Genomic DNA, 18,524 nt, shown 5'->3' on the forward strand with positions numbered 1-18,524 from the left:
GAGCCTCTCAGTCAATATGCTGACCCACCCACCACACATTTTCCCTTTTTCAGTGCACGGTTTGGTCCCTTGCTTCCTTCCAAAGCATCGTTATGCTGACCATGAATTATTATAGTCCTGATCATGCTTCCAAAATGTAACAATTATTAAACAGGTGGAAGAGGCAATCGATAAAACTTCTCCAGGGTTTTAACTGTTATTGAGGCTCGCATATTAGCAGACACGTCGAAAAAGTATTCAAAAGATGATAATACTGGGCCTGTTCGGCATGCTGAAACTTGACTGAAATTGGTTGAAAAACGTTGTTCTGGCTGAAATTTTGAGAGAAAAATATTGTTCTGGCTGGAAAAAAAGAAGCCGAACAAACCAAATTTAAGATAAGCCGAACGGGCCATTACAATAATTTCTTAGCATGCGATCAACAATACGATTTCACTCAGTCTGCGAATGCTAATCTTATCGCCGACAGTTAACAACCGACGCTATAGAGTAAGCAGCAAGAAAACATGCTCCCAATCAACGTGTAAACAAAAACTAATACTTTGACGTTAACGCACGATCAGACTGCCACAACCACCATTTTCCGTTTGACTAGGGCCCTGTTTGGGAATGCTTATCTGAGAATCGATTTTAATCTGATCAGAATTTTTTGATAAGCTGCGACGAAAAGAATCTGCTGTCTAAACAATCGAGGGTGTTTGGCAATCCTGATTATTGCCCTTAGATTGTCTGTCCTGAGTGCAAAATGACCTGTATGCCCCTGAGGCTGATGACACCTCATTTGTTCACTGAATACGAGCTGAAAACAGTTATGGTACTAATTTTTTGTGTTTCCATAATATAGTTTGTGACAATAACTAATGTGTAGGCAACATGAAATTAACAAAAGTCTGGACAAATTGAGATCGATACAACAGTTAATCAACCAACCATAGCCGTGGCTATAGCATCACGCAAAGCACTCATATCCATATCATCTCCAGAAGCACTTCCTTCACCCGAGCTGGATTCGGGTCCATCTGTACCTTCTTCTTGGATATTTAATTGAAAGTGAGCATCATTTATGGAATTGTCTCTAATGAAATTGTGAAGGGCCATACAAGCAACTATAATTTTTGATTGCTTGTTCACTGAATATTTGGGCATCTTCAAGAGAATGCGCCATTTCATCTTTAGGACTCCAAATGACCTCTCAATCACGTTTCTCAAACTTGAATGCGCATTATTGAACACCTCCTTGAATCCCACTGGAGTATGATCGTGTTGCCATTCAGAAACATGGTACCTTTGTCCCTTGTATGGTGCAAGATATCCTTTTTTATTAGGATATCCTGAATCGACGAGATAATACTTCCCTACATTTTGTAATTGTAGGTTACTTAACACTTCATATCCTTGTCAATTGCAAAAAAAAATGACTTGAGTCCAAAAGATACATACCTTCGGGAGGGTGTGGGAATTGTTGCTTGTATGTGACTAGAGTATCCAATAAGACACGACTGTCATGCACAGATCCGGGCCAACCAGTGACAACAAATATGAACCGCATATCAAAGTCACAGACCGCCATTACATTTTGCGAAGCATAACCATGACGACCAATGTATTTAGGTTGCTCATGCAATGGAACAGTTACTGGTATATGTGTGCCATCGATTGCACCAATGCAATCTTTGAAATGAGGCCAAAACCTAGCTTCTTGTAGCTTAGGATGTATAGAACTAAAATGTGGATATGTAGGCCTCACAATGTAAAAAGCCAACTGCATGACACACTTAAGTACCTCTGTAAATTTCCTGCTAATAGTTTCTAATGAGTGGGTGAACTTGTTCTTCACTTGCCTAAATGATTGAGGTGCACCACATGCCCACAAAAACATTGCTAAGGCTTCCTTCGTACACATTCCTCTACTTGCTTTGAAGCCATAATTTTCTACCAAGGTGTCATGAAGGTATAGGAAAACTGACCTTCTCATTCTGAACATGTTATAGCATTCAGTTGGATTTTGGAGTGTGATCTCAACCCACTGGATTCCAGTCATAGTTGGAATTGTCATAGGAATTTCAGCTTTCTTTCTACCTGTACTACCCATGCACTCCAAAGCAATGTATGCCACCATAAAGTCATCATCTTCTGAGTCAATTTCACTAGAAGCACTAGATGTACTCATAATTATCTGTAACACAAAAAGATCCACCAATTAGATATTTTCTCACATCCAACGCTTTGTAGATTACAAATTGATTATGGTACAGTTGACATAAAGCATACTCCCACCTATCGTCTAATATGCTTCTAAGAACTTGAACATTAATTAAACAGGGAATATGTCTTACCTCTGCAAGAATAGGCCTTGGAACCTTCTGGCATGTCAAGGAAAGTACATGAATCGCATAGGATTGTATTGCCTGTTTAAAACCTGCACATGTAGAGTCACGACAGTAAAGACATAGGTTAAAATGCATATCACCTGGCCCAAAATAACATAAGAAAACTTAATGATTAGGAGAATAGAAGATATCAAACACTAGGTGACAGAACAAGGGAGGTACACAAAATAGTTAACTTGGGCACAAATGCGCAATGTAACACTTCAGTCAACCCCAATGACAAAAAGCACTTGCACCCAAGTCTGAAGACTGGAACAGACTGGGCATAGTCTCACATTACAATATGTAACAGACTGGGCATAGTCTCACACAACGAATTGGAAAAATAGCAATAGTCTCACACAAGGAATTGGAAAAAATAGCAATAGTCTCACACAAGGAATTGGAAAATAAAACATAAATGTGACTGCCTCAATCTAACACTAATTCTTGTTCTTGTCTTCCCATGCCCTTCGCAGCCATCCTAACCTCCCACTAGGTGTCTTCAAAGTACTAAACATGTCACGATACTCCTTCTTCATAAGTAGTTGTGTGGCATAGTAGTGCTCATCACTCCCTTCCTCAGCACCATCCTCAATGACTTGATCAATCATTTTAGTAACCTCATCTCTAACATGATCAATGACATGTGAAGTGGCTGACTGTTTACTACTTTGTGCCTTCTTCTCATATGCATCCACTAAACGCTTCATGCATTGATCTCTAAAAGTCTTCTTCTTCTTTTCCGAAGGTGAAATTGGGGCTGGTCTTTTTTGACCCCGTTTGTCTGAAGTGGGTGTGACCTTTGGTGTCACACCATCCTCACTGATAGCATCAGCAGCATCCTCACTTTGACATGTTTGGAGAGCATCACTACCACCAACAGGAACATATGAAGTCTCATTAGTAACACTAATTGCATCAAACATGATCCGCTGCTGGTCCTCATGCTCAAGTGGGTTATCTCTGAATGTTATACAACCTGACATAGCCTGAAAAGTAAATGAAAAAAAATAGCTGTTTTTCAGAGAAAACATAACAACTTGCATATGAGAAAAAATACTTGTGGATTGTATGCTCACCGCATTTTGCTCCGCCCACCATTCATCAGAAGCTACAATACAACCAGTGTTAGGATTCCTCCCTAATCCAGTAGCTCTCGTGTTCAAAGTTTTCCATTGGTTATATTTCTTCTTCATTGTATCCCATCTATTCTTCATTTGTGACTCATTATAAGGCCTCTTGGTACGTTCGAAGAACTTTCGGACTAGATTTGCATAGCCCAGACTATTCAAACAATGTCCAGGCCTATTGTGGGCAAGAACTTCTTCCACACAAATGTCATTGAAGGCCTTAGCAGAAAAAGCATCCCATTTTGCCTGAACTTTTGATGACTTGTCCATTTCAAATCTCCACAGACTAATAAATATATAAAACACAAGCATTCAGCATTATATTTGAAGAAAAATTCCTAACTAAAGCAATGCAGCTCCAATTCCTAAAACAAAAAGCATTCAACATCTGCACAGACATATCCCTAGCCATGGTACTCATCTAGTAACATACTAGTATATAGTAGTATACTACAGCGAAACGGGACCAATTGGCAAAATATTGCTCGATCTAGAGAGCCATATTAACAGCATAAAATAGAACAAAACTAGCATCGGATCGGAGAAGCCTGCTTGCATGCATGGTTCTTGCTGCAAGATCCTATTATTATATATATTCCTGCTTATTAATATAAGTCTTAAGGAGCCAATAAACAAGTCAGTGAGTGCGTACATGCATGAGGCTGGCAGGTGTACTAGCTAGTGCCTCAGATTCTGGAACTGCTGCTTGGCAGATTCATCCAGCCAGCCAGCGCTATGCAGGCCAAAAGCCAAAAAGTGACAACAAAAATGGCCGGACATCTCTAAAGTCTCTGATTTAATTTCTGAACCCCGATCGACTGAACTGAATCCAGATATGTAGCTTCCTTCTCCATGTCCCCTAGCGGCCGGTGGTGATATGATCCCACAGCTAGCCGCCGTTTGGACGCAACGCAATGCAATCACTCTCTTTGTGACTATAATTCGTCCTTTTGCAATACAAATCAAAGAAATCCATAGATCGGGTATGAAGAAAAATACCTCCACAAATCAAGGGAACGCAATAAAAATCAAAGCAATCCATAGATCGGGTATGAAGAAAAGTACCTCAACAAATCAAGGGAACCAGGACGGGGGATCGTAGATGAAGCGGAACACCTTCAGTCGGAGCAGAGGAAAGGGCGACGGGGGAGCCAGCCTCCACCGACCGAACAGCTGCGGGTGCCTCCGGGGAAGATGACGGGGACAGGGAGCGGGAGGGGCGGCGCGAGTGGAGGGGAGGAGAGGCGCGAGTGGAGGGCACGGAGCGGGAGGGGCGGCGCGAGTGGAGGGGAGGGGCGGCGCGAGTGGAAGCGGCGGCGTGAACCCTAGTGACCGAGAGTCGCTAGTGGAGGGGAACGGACGTGAGATGGACGGGTGAGCGGAGGGGCAGAGGGTGGAAAAAGAGTTGCGGTGTGGGAAACGCAGTCGCTCGCTCGCGGTCCTCAAAACGCCGGTACAAGTTCATTTAGGATTGTTTCCACCTCCCCGATGGTTACATAATCTAAAATAAGCGAGGGTGTTTGGGTGGGATTCTCGCTTCTTTTCACCTCGATTCCGATTATAAGCGGAAACAAACACGCCCCTGCCTAGATTGATATGATATAGGACTGGAGAAACACCGTACAAACCCGTATCATTTTTAGGACTTCTTTGGCATGGCTTATGCTGGCTTCGGCTTCATTTATTTTGCGTAAATCGAGGCACTGTAGCGTAAAGCCGTTTTGTAAGCCGAGTTACCGGGAAAAGCCAGTTTTTCTGGCTTCACCGACTTTGGCTTCACCGGTGAAGCCGTTTTGAATGAGCTATGACAAAGAGGGCTTTAATCAGGTTTGGCATAACTAATCAAACCTCAAATTCTTAGCTTTTTTTATGATGAAGTGCTACTATCATCGCTGACGCACCCAAAACGTGTTCCATTTCACATTGCCAACACAAATGACAAATAGACTATGAGGTTAAGGTAAGATGAGCAGGCTGGCTCTACCACTTCCCATACGATTTTGTGGAAGCTGGATAGATTCAGAGCTACACGCTGAAATGATGTTTTTGTTTTCGCAACCACTCATCAGACTATTTGTTCGGTCCTTTGCTATAATGTTTAGCTTAAAAAGGCTCGAAAGGGACAGAGCTTAGGATAATTCTTTGGTTTAGAAGGGCGGGCCTGGTACAAACAGTAGAGTCTTACCGCCTGTGACCGGAAGGTCCCGGGTTCGAGTCGCGGTCTCCTCGCATTACACAGACGAGGGTAAGGCTTACCACTGACACCCTTCCTCAGACCCCGCATAGAGCGGAAGCTCTCTGCACTGGGTACGCCCTTTTAGAGGTACCAGCTGAACTCACAGCATTTCATCCAAACTTGTCCAATACAGAAATCAAAACATTACCAAGAAAACACCAAAATCATAAGAGCCAATTCTAGGTGTCTCTCGAAGCAAACAAGGCCTACTACTGCCTGATCTCAGCCTTCCTCTTCTGCCACAGCCTGTCCAATGAGCTGTCAGCATCACCCTGTCAAAACAAAATGTGAAATCAGAACCCAGAATATATAGACTACTCATGTATGTAGTCCAGTTTTTCGCTTTGTCCTGACTTCTCTAACATTGACTAAGTAGAAAAATATTGTAACATCTAAAATACCAAAGGACCGGGCAAACAAGGCATATTTCATGGTGAATTTAATAAAACTAATTTGATGTTGTACATGTGCATGTTTCCATAAACTTGGTCAGGGAAAAGAAATTTGTCATAGGACAAAGTTAAAAAGGCCTAGATTCTGCAACAAAGGGAGTAGGAACTGAAATAGAATGCTTCCACATCACACCAACAGGACAGAAGAAATCAGCAAAACCAAAATGCTTGGTACATTATAGCATTCAGTTTAAACTTTAATTATCTAGGATGATATCCAGCAGCTGCTGTGCTAGAATTGGCAGATAAAGCAACAAAGGCAAGGCCAAATGGCCTCATCAGGATTCATGGATAGAATCTTGACTGATAAAGCATCATATGACTTCATTGCATATTCCAGAGCTTAGTATTTCCTACCATGGCAGCCCGTCACTTGATTTATGGGCACAGTAAAATCAAACAGGTAACTCATGAATCATGATGTAACTAAAGAGGTGAAATTGATGTTGATCGTTTCCTATATTGATGTATGGTATATTGGCATGCAAGTCCACTGTACCAACAATACACATGCAATTGAAAGCTGCATATGGATAGCCAGACTGCAACATGGTTAATTACCTGAGCACGGACAAACCCAGAGAGAGCAAACGTGGTGAAATTGCCAACATACACACCATTCTCATCCAAGTGTCCAATGTTGATCTGCACAGAGGCATGGTCCTTGGCAGTGATGATCCTGTTCGTGGCAGAACTGTAGGAACAAAAAGAAAAACACAGGTCAGCACGACCAATAGTGCGATAACAACGATGCAGTCAAACAAGAGAACTGAAGCAAAACTTACCACTTCCTGGGGACGTAGAGGTCCACCATCTTACCCTCCTCGTTCTGCATGGTGACAACTGGGAGGAACTACCATAACAGCAAACAATCAGGCATTGCACCTTCCATATGTAAGGATAGAAGTAATTCAGGACAAAAAGAGAAGAGTGATTAAGAAGGCTAAACTACTGCCAAATGGCTCCCTTCATCAATGTATCACAAGGCATTACGATCTACTGCCTCTGGTGACAAGATACAAGTAAGGCTGCTCACTTAGCAATTCAGAATCGCTGTAGTTTCACAAGGTAGTGCTCCGTAGTTACCACTTACAGACTTACCACTTGACTTGAGGAGGATTGAGATGAAGCACAGAGAATTCTTTCCCCCTCTTTTTGCAAATGACGATTATTTTCTCCTCTTATATTTGATGACGGGTAATAACAACTCGTATGTTTGTGGCCCACATGATATGCTCTTTGTTTTATATTCTAAGAAGTTTGCTAGTTTGACGACGACTTGATAACATAGTCACAGTAAGACATCCACTAGCCAGTGCTATGATAAGTTGATCAATACGCAATGCCGACAGCAAAATTTATAAAAGAAACAAATGTGCGCGTAGCATTGATATATAATACGTTACGATCTAATGCCTTACTACGTGCGTGGCTAATTGGCTTCACCAAAAACATGCTTCATCCTACCGATTTGGTTCACAAAAGTTCAGAGTTCAAAGCGACTACTCGGAAACTACCAAGTGGAGATCCTAGAGCGAACCATCGCATAGCGATTAGCCGTGCGGGCGCATGCGAACTGGATCAAAAGAGAACGTGAGTACGAAAATCTTTGGTGATACTACTCACCTTCAAGATCTCTTCGTCGACCAGCGGCGGCGGAGGGCGACGCAGGAGAACGAAGACAGCTGCGGCGGCGCCGTGACGGTTCACGAGAGGTGGATAAGGAGAGGGCGAGGCCGACCAGGCTCGTATAAACCCTAGCGTTCGGTTCTGGGGCCACCCACAGCCCAGCACTCGGGCCCCTTTCGATGGGATGGGATCATGGGAGCCCAAAGCCCATTTGGATGCTACAGGTCACAGGGCTCTCTCAGTCTCTCTCTCTATATATCATCGCACAGGGCTCTCTTAGCAAACTCACTCCAATAAATTTTTGAGCCAGTCATCATTAGCTCTTGAAATTCACGCATTGAGGCTACCTGGTTGAGTCCTAATTTTATTATTTTACTGTTTTATTATTGATTTCTATACTTTCTCCATCCTAAATTAAATTAACTTTTAAATTTAGTCCTACGTCAAGCTATTTTAAATTGAACTAATTTTATAGAAAAGAACAGCTATATCTATAATACCAAATTAGTATTACGAATACATCATTAAATATATTTTCGTAATATACAAATATTTGGTGTCATGAGTGTTATTTTTGTTTATCAGGTACAACTTGGACGCACAAACTCACACACTCCACACTCACACCACAACGCACACACACTCAAAGAAGAGATTGGGAGGCTCTCTGACCTCCGGTGGTGCGGGAGACGCACAGTACCACCGAACACGCACGCGTGCGTGTACCCTAATTTTTTCTGAAAAAAATCAGAAAAAGGTGCGACGCTAGGATTTGAACATGGTGGGCAGTGTCTCACTGGATAGCCTTACCACTAGGCCATAGATAAAGTTTGTTAATTTAATTTAGAATAATTCTAGAAATTGATTTATTTCGAGACAAACCTAGTATTAGGACAAACACGACATACAGTTCTTTGTGGTATGTTACTATGTCAAGTTGGATTCCCAACGAACGATCCACCGAGGTCACATATTCCTACACCGGATCATACGAAACACGTTAGTAAGGGCCAGTTTGGTTGCCGAAATTTTTGGCAAACTGTAGCGTTTTCGTTGTTATTTGACAATTAGTGTCCAATCATAATTTAATTAGGCTTAAAAGATTCGTCTCGTGGATTTCGTCTAAACTGTGTAATTAGTTTTATTTTTTATTTATATTTAATGCTTCATGCATGCGTCCAAAGATTCGATGTGACGGGAAATCTCGAAACATTTGGTATTTTGGGAGGGAACTAAACAGGGCCTAAGCTGGCCAAAAAGTCACCCACCGGATAATTTTACTAGTTAAGTCCCTGAGATGCATCGCTGGACAATTCGCCAGAGATCAACCCTATCGTCCCGTACATGCTATGGTCTGAATTTTTACTTGTTTCAAGTCCGATCTCGATCAATTAACACCTTTGATAATCCATGACTTCAAACCAATTCAAAGGGGCCATTGGCACCATCAACTCGACTTATATTTAGTCACTTCATGTATCTCCATGCTTTCACCTTTGACTCTCTTAAGTTGAATGACTTTGACCCTCTCAAGAGCATCTCCAAGATCCGTTCTTAAAATGACTCTATAAGTTATTATTTCGAGAGACATTTGAATAGAAATCGTTGTCTATATCTTTTCATCCTCTAACAATTTCTCCACATCTTATACACACTTTAAAGAGCCAGTTCCGCTCATCTTTGGCTGCCGAAAAATCTAGAATAAAGATGGCTATATCTGAACATCTATTAAAGAAGCTGTTGTGGGATATTTTTTTTACCAAAATCTCTATTATCATCAATTAGTAAGGATATAAAGAGACTATAATCACTCTATTAGTACAACCAAAGAAAAACAAAGTCTTGTTACACACTAACATGGGAATGTAGCTAAAACACAACCTACCTTCGTGTCTCTCTTACGCCATACACACCGAACCTTGAGGCCAAGGTCATGTGGCCATTCTCGTTGTGGCTAGCTCATTTGCAATTAACTCCCACAGAGCACACGTTAGGTGTTCTGTTAACCACAGAACCTTAATAACTCCACAATAGGGCATGGGTTCCCTGTTAACTCCACAATGAAGGCATAAATGTGTTCAATTTGTAATGGGATAAGCCTCTGCGCATTAAAAACCTCTCTACCACCATTCCGATAAACTTCCAAATTATCATATTCAAAAACCTCTCTACCACCATTCCGAGAAACTTCCAAATTGTCATATGAAGAGCCATTTGAATTTCCAAATTATCATATGAAGAGCCATTTGAATGAAGCTGTTGACCGAGACCACATCTTGTTCCCGTGGAATCTTGTAAAATTCCTGCATTCCGAAGGGATCTTTAGTGCAAGCCGGCTGGCTATCAGGGTTCAGGCTAGAGGTGCCACAATCCTATGAAGTTGAGTTAAATGCATCATAGATCCGTTAACTTTTGTCCATGTTTCACTTAGGTCCATCAACTGTGAAAGTGGTCTTTCGGGTCTATAAACTTTTGAAGTGATATATCTCTAATCCATACCCCTTCGTTTCTTTTTTTAATCCGACGTGGCGGTCCATAGTGGCGCTGACATGGCCTTGGAGGCAGTTGTGGCTCACGTGAGCAGTAGACGAGGGCTGGTTGATGACCTCCTGGCACTGGTGGCGCTCACCTGCACCGTCCACGGCCGGCTGCCACGCCGGCGCCTGGCGGTGGCTTGCGGCAACAGCTCCGCCACCATCAGCCGCCCCACCGCCACCACCGCGTCTTTCCCGGGGCACTGCTTGTTCCCCTCCGCGGCCGCGCCGGTCTCCGGCCCATTCGACCACACCACGCCAGCATCCACCGCCGCTCGTCGTCGTCAGAACATACAGCGAACCGGTTGGGGATGAACTCGCGGCCGCGTTGGAACACGCGCTCATCGCGCTTCGCTAGCAGCTGGTACCCGAACACCATCTCGCCTTTCTTCACCTCGTACGCCGCGTCGTGGCTCTCCACCACCATGTCCCGCCACGCGCCCGTACTGGAACTCCACCAGTGGGTTCATGCGCAGCGTCTCCCACACGAACAACTTCACCAGCGGCATCTTCTCCACGTCCAACAGGGTGATCGTCGTGCCCGGCGGTGGGACGACGGCGCGGACCTCGGTGGCGAGCCTGGCGTGCAGCTCCGGCCCGCAGCGCTTGAGCGGGGCGTGGCGCGGGTCGACGCCATCGAGGAACGCGAGCGGGCGGTGGCCGCCGAAGAGCGCGAGTGAGGGCATGTAGGTGCCGTCGAGCGTGCGGTCTTGTCGACGCGGGAGTCGTCGAGGAGGACGCGGAAGCTGCGCGCGTCGAGGACGACGACGACACGGGAGTCGCCCGAGAGGAGCAGGCCCGCCGACATGTTGACGCGCAACACGGTGGCACCGCCGTGCTTGGCGATGCGAGAGCAGAAGTACTCCTCCGCGCCCAGGAAGTAGAAGTAGTCCAGGCGGTCGCGCAGCGGCGACAATGTACGTGCCCTTCTTCTCGCCGCCACGAGCTCCACCGGCCAACCAAGCCGCAGCAGCAGCAGACAAAGCCAGCAACGGCGGGCGACTAGCTGCTGCTCCTACGTCTGGCCATCCCCTACTGCCTCCACTTGCTGGTCCCTGTCCCTGCTATAAACAGCCAGCGCTGTCCTCGCGCTCCTCCCGACAATTGCCAGTGCCAGCTCTGCTCGTGCGCCGGGGGTGCTTTTGCCTCGCTGCACCGCGCATCGCCTGGCGGCCGCACTGGCAATTGTCGCGGCATCGCCATGGCGGGCACGCTGGGTAGACGAGCTCCACCACGCCACGTGAGCCACCTACGCCGCTAGTCGTAGCTGCCTAACTTGCTGCCTCGCGACGCTCACTCTGCCCTGTCCCATCGCGCGGCTGCCGCTCACGTGACTGGGACCACACACGCTGTGGCCGCCATGCCGCCAGCTGCCGCGCTCACGATGCTCGTGGCGTCGGCGTGGCCTGCCTGCATCTCACCGTCGCCGTTACGCTGAGACCCGCCGCAGCCTCGCTAGTCGCCACCGATCCGTCCCGTCCATGGCCTAGCGCTGTCGTCTCTGCCATGGCTGCTGATGCCGCGATGCTTTTGCCACTTGTCGTGCTTTTGCGGTTTTGCCTCGCTGCGCCGCCGCATCGCTTTGGCATTTGGCAGCCACCGCAGGCACGGCCTAGAGCCCGAGAGCATGTATTTGCAGCGGCGAGAAGAAGGGCACGTACATTGTCGCCGCTACGCGACTGCCTGGACTACTTCCACTTCCTGGGCACGGAGGAGTACTTCCGCTCTCGCATCGCCAAGCACGGCGGTGCCACCGTGTTGCGCGTCAACATGTCGTCGGGCCCGCTCCTCTCGGGGCGACTCCCGCGTCGTCGCCGTCCTCGACGCGCGCAGCTTCCGTGTCCTCCTCGACGACTCCCGCGTCGACAAGGACCGCACGCTCGACGGCACCTACATGCCCTCACTCGCGCTCTTCGGCGGCCACCGCCCACTCGTGTTCCTCGACGGCGCCGACCCGCGCCACGCCGTGCTCAAGCGTTGCGGGCCGGAGCTACACGCCAGGCTCGCCACCGAGGTCCGCGCCGTCGTCCCACCGCCGGGCACGACTGATCACCCTGTTGGACGTGGAGAAGATGCCGCTGGTGAAGTCGTTCGTGTGGGAGACGCTGCGCATGAACCCACCGGTGGAGTTCTAGTACGGGCGCGCGCGGCGGGACACGGTGGTGGAGAGCCATGACGTGGCGTACGAGGTGAAGAAGGGCTAGATGGTGTTCGGGTACCAGCCGCTGGCGACGCGCGACGAGCGTGTGTTCTAGCGCGGCCGCGAGTTCGTCCCTGATCGGTTCGCTATATGTTCTGACGACGACGACGAGCGGCGGATGCTAGAGCACGTGGTGTGGTCGAACAGGCCGGAGACCGGCGCGACCGCGGAGGGGAACAAGCAGTGCCCCGGGAAAGACGCGGTGGTGGCGGTGGGGCGGCTGATGGTGGCGGAGCTGTTGCCGCACGCCACCGCCGGGCGCCGGCGTGGCAGCCTGCCATGAACGGTGCAGGCGAGCGCCACCAGTGCCAGGAGGTCATCAACCAATCCCTCGTCTACTGCTCACGTGAGCCACAACTGCCTCCAAGGCCATGTCAGCGCCACTATGGACCGCCACGTCGGATTAAAAAAAGAAACGAAGGGGTATGGACTAGAGATACATCACTTCAAAAGTTTATGGACCCGAAAAACCACTTTTACAGTTGATGGACCCAAGTGAAACATAGACAAAAGTTAACGGATCAATGATGCATTTAACTCTATGAAGTTCATATCCTACAACACTGGTCTATAAGTCAAACGGCTTGTATTCACGAATTAAAATGGAACCTCTACAAGTTTCAGTGCGCCTAAACATACTCGATCATAGGCAAAATTAGTGATATTTACTAAATCTAGAATGTTGGGTAGCAGCAAGGGAGGCAACCGTAGCTATCCAGCAATGATTTACAGATTTACATGCGCCTTTTTTCCCCCCAAATTTTCAGAAAGAATCGGCTCTATTAGCACCATGGATCGAACGGGACCAACCAGTGGTCACTTAGTCACTTGCTCCTCTGTTAATGTTACTTGTACGAACTAAGCTCGGACAATGGAGTTTCAGGCTTTCGGCAGCTGTGATAATTGACAGCGGCTCTGGTCTGAAATCTCCAGGAGTCTGGTCCTGATATGGTTACCTCTCAGCATCCAAATGACGGTTAGCTGGTTCTTGTAAGCGTTGATTTCAGGCACCGTGAGTCAAAAGAGGCTGATATTTGGTGTAATCTATCCCATTCAACCTAACACAACATAAGATCTTTTCCGGCAGCTCTTCAGCTTTATTTCCCTGCAGTTAGAAGCGAGCACAGTAAGTGACCTGGCCTACTTTTTCTCGAACAATTTTCTGGGAAAGTACAATCTTGCATAGTAATGAAATTATTGTTTACAATTGGGATACCTGAATAGTCAGCCCAACATCTAGAACGCATGCTTTTAGCCTGTCCAAAAACGTTTCAAAACCTTTCCTTGATATGTAGCTAAATCTGTGCATGTCAATGTCGATCTCAAAGTAGTTATCACCCTGCACAGAAGCAAGGATGTTTCAATAATCCCTCAAGCAGTAATCAAAGTTCAAAGTATGTCTAGAACAAGATATTTCTATTATTGCATTTATTTATGAGATGGTGGGCTCAATAATGTAGATGAATACTACATAACTACAACAATTTCTAGAAATAAACACAACTAACCAGGTAAAATTCATGCTGTGGTCTAGAAAGGACAGGCTTCTCGTTATACGCATGCATTAACTTCCTCTCCGCTGCACTCAAAGGAAGATCCTCCAGATTAGCCACCCGGCCAAGTATCTTCAGCCGCTCTCGGAATGGTATAGTGGTTTCCATTGGAAATCCTTTTATCTTCTCTACATGATCATCAACCAGCCTCTGTTGGGGAGGAAAAGAAGTATTATTGACTGATAATAAATAGAACTGAAATATAACTACCTTTCTACTCCATATCTATGAGAATTGCCAAAGCTGACAATTAACGTTATCATCAATCACATAACCATATAAATTAACTTGACAATATAAAAGAACCAGTCTACATATCCTAAACCGATTTCAATAACTGAAACTGCATACATGCAAAAAATGCCTTATCTTTTCTCTTGTGAAACAGTCAATGCTACAGAAGTGCTATGCATCATTTCTTTGATCAACTATATGCCTAAGGAGTTCAACCTTAGGAGGCTAGGACTCTTTACTTCAAAGAATTGCAGGAGCCCAAAGGGGACTTCAGCTGCAGTCCACCCTAAAGTTACGACCCTGAAAATGTATGTCTCTGAACTAATAGTTCAGAGCTCAGATGCAGGGGAAAAGTTCAAGATTCTACATAACCTATAACAAATCAATCATCGAACCCTGCAATAAATATTCTCCACTATGGTTAAGCATCACCTGCATGAATTGATATAAAGTCTATATATGGACTACTATTATTTATTTCATCTAGCTAGACATTTTTTGTTCCAAGGCTTTCACTGCTTCCAAAATAAAAAGAAAAACGATTCAAATACTCATTGACTAAAAGTACATACCTGTATATATATAAAAAGTACAAAAAATAGTAACAGATATTACTGAAAAAATATATTAAAGACCAGTGAAGCTCTTACTCTAATACTATCAATGAATGAAGGTGGAAGCTCTTTCGAGTAACCATCAGAAAGCCTAAAGTACAAAACAAAGCTTATCCCTTCCCCGTCAGTTTCATTCTGAAATAATGAAGCTGGATATAATGGGACCTGAGAAAAGTATACAAAATATCAATACACTAACTGAATAATGGCAAGAGCATAAAACTCACAGAAAAATACAGAAATCCATGTTACAGTAACTATTTCTTAAAACAAACATTGCTATGGTGGCACACTGTTGAGGCTTACTTCAGGCAGGCAAACATAAATAACATGCTACACAGAGCTCACCGATTGCTTCAGTCCAGCCCTTTGTACTAGTTCACTAAGATGAACTTATTTGGTACTAAAAATAGGCATCGACTACAGCAAGTACACATCTGAATATGTTTAAAGCAAGTTGACATGTTCACTTCACCACTAAGTGACAAGTGTCTGCAAGTGTAACAATTGGACAAATTGAGCACCAATGAGAAAAAAAAGGAGTGGCATGAATAAACAGACAAATGCTCCATATCTTTGACGAGTTAGAAAGTCTATGAACAAAAGGGCTGTATACAAAACTTTCACCATGAAACAGTGCATTTATCCTTGGTGTACTTATGACTTACCTGTACATTGACCACCAAAAGAGGTGGGAGCTTGCTGGAGAGTTGAATATCAGGAAGTTGGACAAATCGAGATATATGATTGAGTTTTTGTGGTGATAAGTACACATCAACTCCAAATGGATAATATGCAGCATAATTTAGAGCAAGCTCTTTCTTCTTATCCCTGGAGAAGTGCATTAGAAACTTAGATCACTCCCATAAAAGCATCCACGAGTTTCAAATAAATTGGTGATGGATATGAACTGATACTGCAAGAACGATATTTACCTAAAATAGTTTGCTCCACGGACTCGGAATGTACCGGGATCAATATGAGACCAACTGTTGAGCATATTTGTTTCCAGCAAGCACAACTGTACTTGAGAACCTGCTAGAGGCCTTTCCAGGAAATCCTTCGCAGATACTGAAACAAAATAAAGTATATACTGATAAAGGAAAAATGAAAAAAAAATGAATACTGATAATATTTTTGGAGCTAAAAAACTTAACATGTTAACCTTGACAGATGGTATAAAATTTAATGCAGCTAAAAAACTTACAGCAAATCAAGTTACTAGTGCATTACGGTAAATCTTGTAACAGAGATGAGCTAGAACTATTTTGTTATATATTTTGGAAATTAGTTCACAGACAAAAGCGGTACTCAGGTAGTGACAGAAAATAAAAAGTATATCTAAGTGTCATAAAAGGCATCTGCACTGTGAGTAGTACCACCAGCAAAATCAAGTGCTATTCTCACAAAGCTGTAAAGACCTCATCTTATTCAGATAGAGTGTACAGCTTAGTTTTAGTAACTTTTAAGACATCTCCCTCTCCCATACGTTCGTGTCATGTTTCTCCAGACCTCTGCAGACGGCCAATGAGTACAGCTATGGAATCTTAACTTTCCAGAGTGTACCAATGCAACAGTTTTATCAATACAATGCTACTTCGTACCATTAAATGAAAGATTATTGACATGACTGTGAACCATGCAAGCAATGAAGATAGGAGTATTGTCACTACTCGAAAGCATCAGTTCTCTGCGCCACCTTTTGCCTTTTTCTTTGTTGCTTAATGAACTACCATATGGACACCAATAGTCCTATTGTCATAAAAGAGAGCAAGCAAGTTGCTGGCAAGGTTTCAACTCATCAAACAGAGAATTATGGAAAGTATAAATGTTTGGGAAAATCGGTACAAACTGCAGTTCAGCTTTTGAGAAGGGCCGTCTTAACTCTTATTAACTCTTAACCAAATGACTTAAGAAGAAATGCTTACGTAGTGTGGAAGATGGATGAGCTTCCCCTGACTTCTTCTTGAAGGAAAGCTTCAAAGAAGGCATCTTCATTGAATGTGTAGGACTCGAGGAAAGAGTTCTCTTCTTCTCGTTTACCCCAACAGCAGAGGCAATGCATGGGAGACAATTATTTGGCAGAAGCCCGCAATCGTCCAGTATCCTACCTCCACCGTGCGTGCTATCAGCACCAGAAACACCCACCGCATCATCATGGCTCATGGACGTCCTCACACCATTCTCCGAGCTTCCCTTTGACAGTTCGCTGGACTTTGGCTTCTTATGGTGCTGCTCGCCTGATTGCGCAGCTCCATTGAAGCTCCAACCGTTGCCGTCTCTCATGCTCAATGCAGCTTCGTTCTCGAAGCCATTCAATGAGAAAGCATCTGCACGACAACAAAGAAGCTCAATCAGTCAAACGGAAAGGCATGTTAAAATGGGGGCGAAAATTCAGCAGGTTCAACTAATCATTGAAAATTATGGTGTGCGGGGGACCTAGCTACAAGGCTACTACGACAGCACTCTTACCATCTTGCACGCTGTGGAAATCGTCTTCGGCATCCGACTCGCTCATCGCCAAGGAATCGTACCAGGCCTCCTCAATGCTCCCGGGCACTGCAGCACGAGATGCCCCCGAAATCACGTCAGGTCATATTGGAGTATCGAGTACGAATTGACGCAACGAACTGCGATGCGTACTGCCCCAGATACTAGCTGCAACCCCACTCTACAGAACAGGGTCGCAAAGCCTCCGGAGCTACGAATTAAAAAAGTGAGTAGCTATTGCTGGACGCACACGATCCCCAGATGCAGTAATTTATTTAACCCCGAACCGAAGAGCGCGCAATCTCGCGCCCATGGTCCCCCGGAGATCAGAATCCAGACCCCGAAACAGGCAGCGGGCGGAAGGCACAGGGGGGGGGGGGGGGGGGGGGAGGAGAAAGCAGCCCGTCGGTTCACCCACCGACCCACCTTGGAACGCGGGGTTGCTGTACGTCCGGTGATCGGCGGCGGCGGACGGCGAGCCGGGAACGTCGGCCTCCTGGATAGGTCTCCATGGACGCGGCGCGCGACGGCGCCGTCCTCCGCCCCTTCCCTACGCGGCGGCTGCGCCTCCGCCGCGCCCCGCCCCCGCCGCCTGAGCGGCCGCTGGCGTCGCCGGACCGCGGCGTGTGGGGCTTGCCCACGCACGCGCTGGGCCGCGACACGCACGCCCCCATCCCTCCCACCCACCCTCCTCCTCGCCCGGGCGACGCGACGCGAGATCGGCGCCCCGGGAGACCGGGGTGGTGGGGAGAGCGGGCGGTGGCAGTGCGAGGCGGCGTCACGCACGCACGCACGCGGGTGCGGGGCGGGGCGGGGAGGCGATTGGTTGCGTGGGAGGATTTCCAAGAGGGACGGGACGGGACGAGCCGCGCGGCGCAACGCGAACTTTGTGGTGGAGGTGGGTGGTGGTGGGAGAGAATGAGGTGGTGGCGTGGGCTGTGGCTGCGGTGCGGCGCGCCTCCGTTTCGTTTCGTTTCCCCACACCACACGAGTGGGGAGGAGGAGGGAGGCAGCGCGGGCGCGGCGGTGGGGCTGCGGCTGCGGGGGGTAGGCGTCGTCGCGATCGCGACGTGCATGGAC

The 18,524-nt window shown here is 46.2% G+C and overlaps 2 protein-coding genes and 3 pseudogenes across 3 annotated transcripts; 1 reads left to right on the forward strand and 4 right to left on the reverse strand.

Annotated features, from left to right (window-relative positions):
* Nucleotides 1-849: 849 nt before the first annotated feature.
* Nucleotides 850-5,060, reverse strand: LOC136474013 (L10-interacting MYB domain-containing protein-like). Of its 2 annotated transcripts, XM_066471634.1 has the most exons (4): nucleotides 4,568-5,060; nucleotides 2,337-2,419; nucleotides 1,441-2,176; nucleotides 850-1,355 (listed from the first exon to the last, which is right to left on the reverse strand). In XM_066471634.1, exons 3-4 carry the CDS (start codon nucleotides 2,168-2,170, stop codon nucleotides 922-924), a joined length of 1,164 nt encoding a protein of 387 aa, XP_066327731.1. In that variant the 5' UTR covers nucleotides 2,171-2,176; nucleotides 2,337-2,419; nucleotides 4,568-5,060; the 3' UTR covers nucleotides 850-921. The 2 variants fall into 2 exon arrangements, with proteins under 2 accessions (XP_066327731.1, XP_066327737.1); XM_066471640.1 differs by lacking the exons at nucleotides 850-1,355; nucleotides 1,441-2,176; nucleotides 2,337-2,419 and adding exons at nucleotides 2,496-3,361; nucleotides 3,452-3,788.
* Nucleotides 5,061-5,631: 571 nt separating this feature from the next.
* Nucleotides 5,632-7,945, reverse strand: LOC136474029 (small ribosomal subunit protein eS21-like). Its single transcript, XM_066471649.1, has 4 exons — nucleotides 7,817-7,945; nucleotides 6,976-7,043; nucleotides 6,752-6,884; nucleotides 5,632-6,010 (listed from the first exon to the last, which is right to left on the reverse strand). Exons 2-4 carry the CDS (start codon nucleotides 7,023-7,025, stop codon nucleotides 5,948-5,950), a joined length of 246 nt encoding a protein of 81 aa, XP_066327746.1. The 5' UTR covers nucleotides 7,026-7,043; nucleotides 7,817-7,945; the 3' UTR covers nucleotides 5,632-5,947.
* A 2,340-nt stretch (nucleotides 7,946-10,285) lies between these two features.
* Nucleotides 10,286-11,556, reverse strand: LOC136452448 (allene oxide synthase 3-like; annotated as a pseudogene).
* Nucleotides 11,557-11,859: 303 nt separating this feature from the next.
* On the forward strand, nucleotides 11,860-12,836 carry LOC136452458 (allene oxide synthase 3-like; annotated as a pseudogene).
* A 286-nt stretch (nucleotides 12,837-13,122) lies between these two features.
* On the reverse strand, nucleotides 13,123-18,383 carry LOC136474038 (uncharacterized; annotated as a pseudogene).
* Between the last annotated feature and the right edge of the window lie 141 nt (nucleotides 18,384-18,524).

The sequence above is a fragment of the Miscanthus floridulus genome, chromosome 1 (genome assembly GCF_019320115.1).
Source record: "Miscanthus floridulus cultivar M001 chromosome 1, ASM1932011v1, whole genome shotgun sequence".
Classification (NCBI taxonomy): domain Eukaryota; kingdom Viridiplantae; phylum Streptophyta; class Magnoliopsida; order Poales; family Poaceae; genus Miscanthus; species Miscanthus floridulus.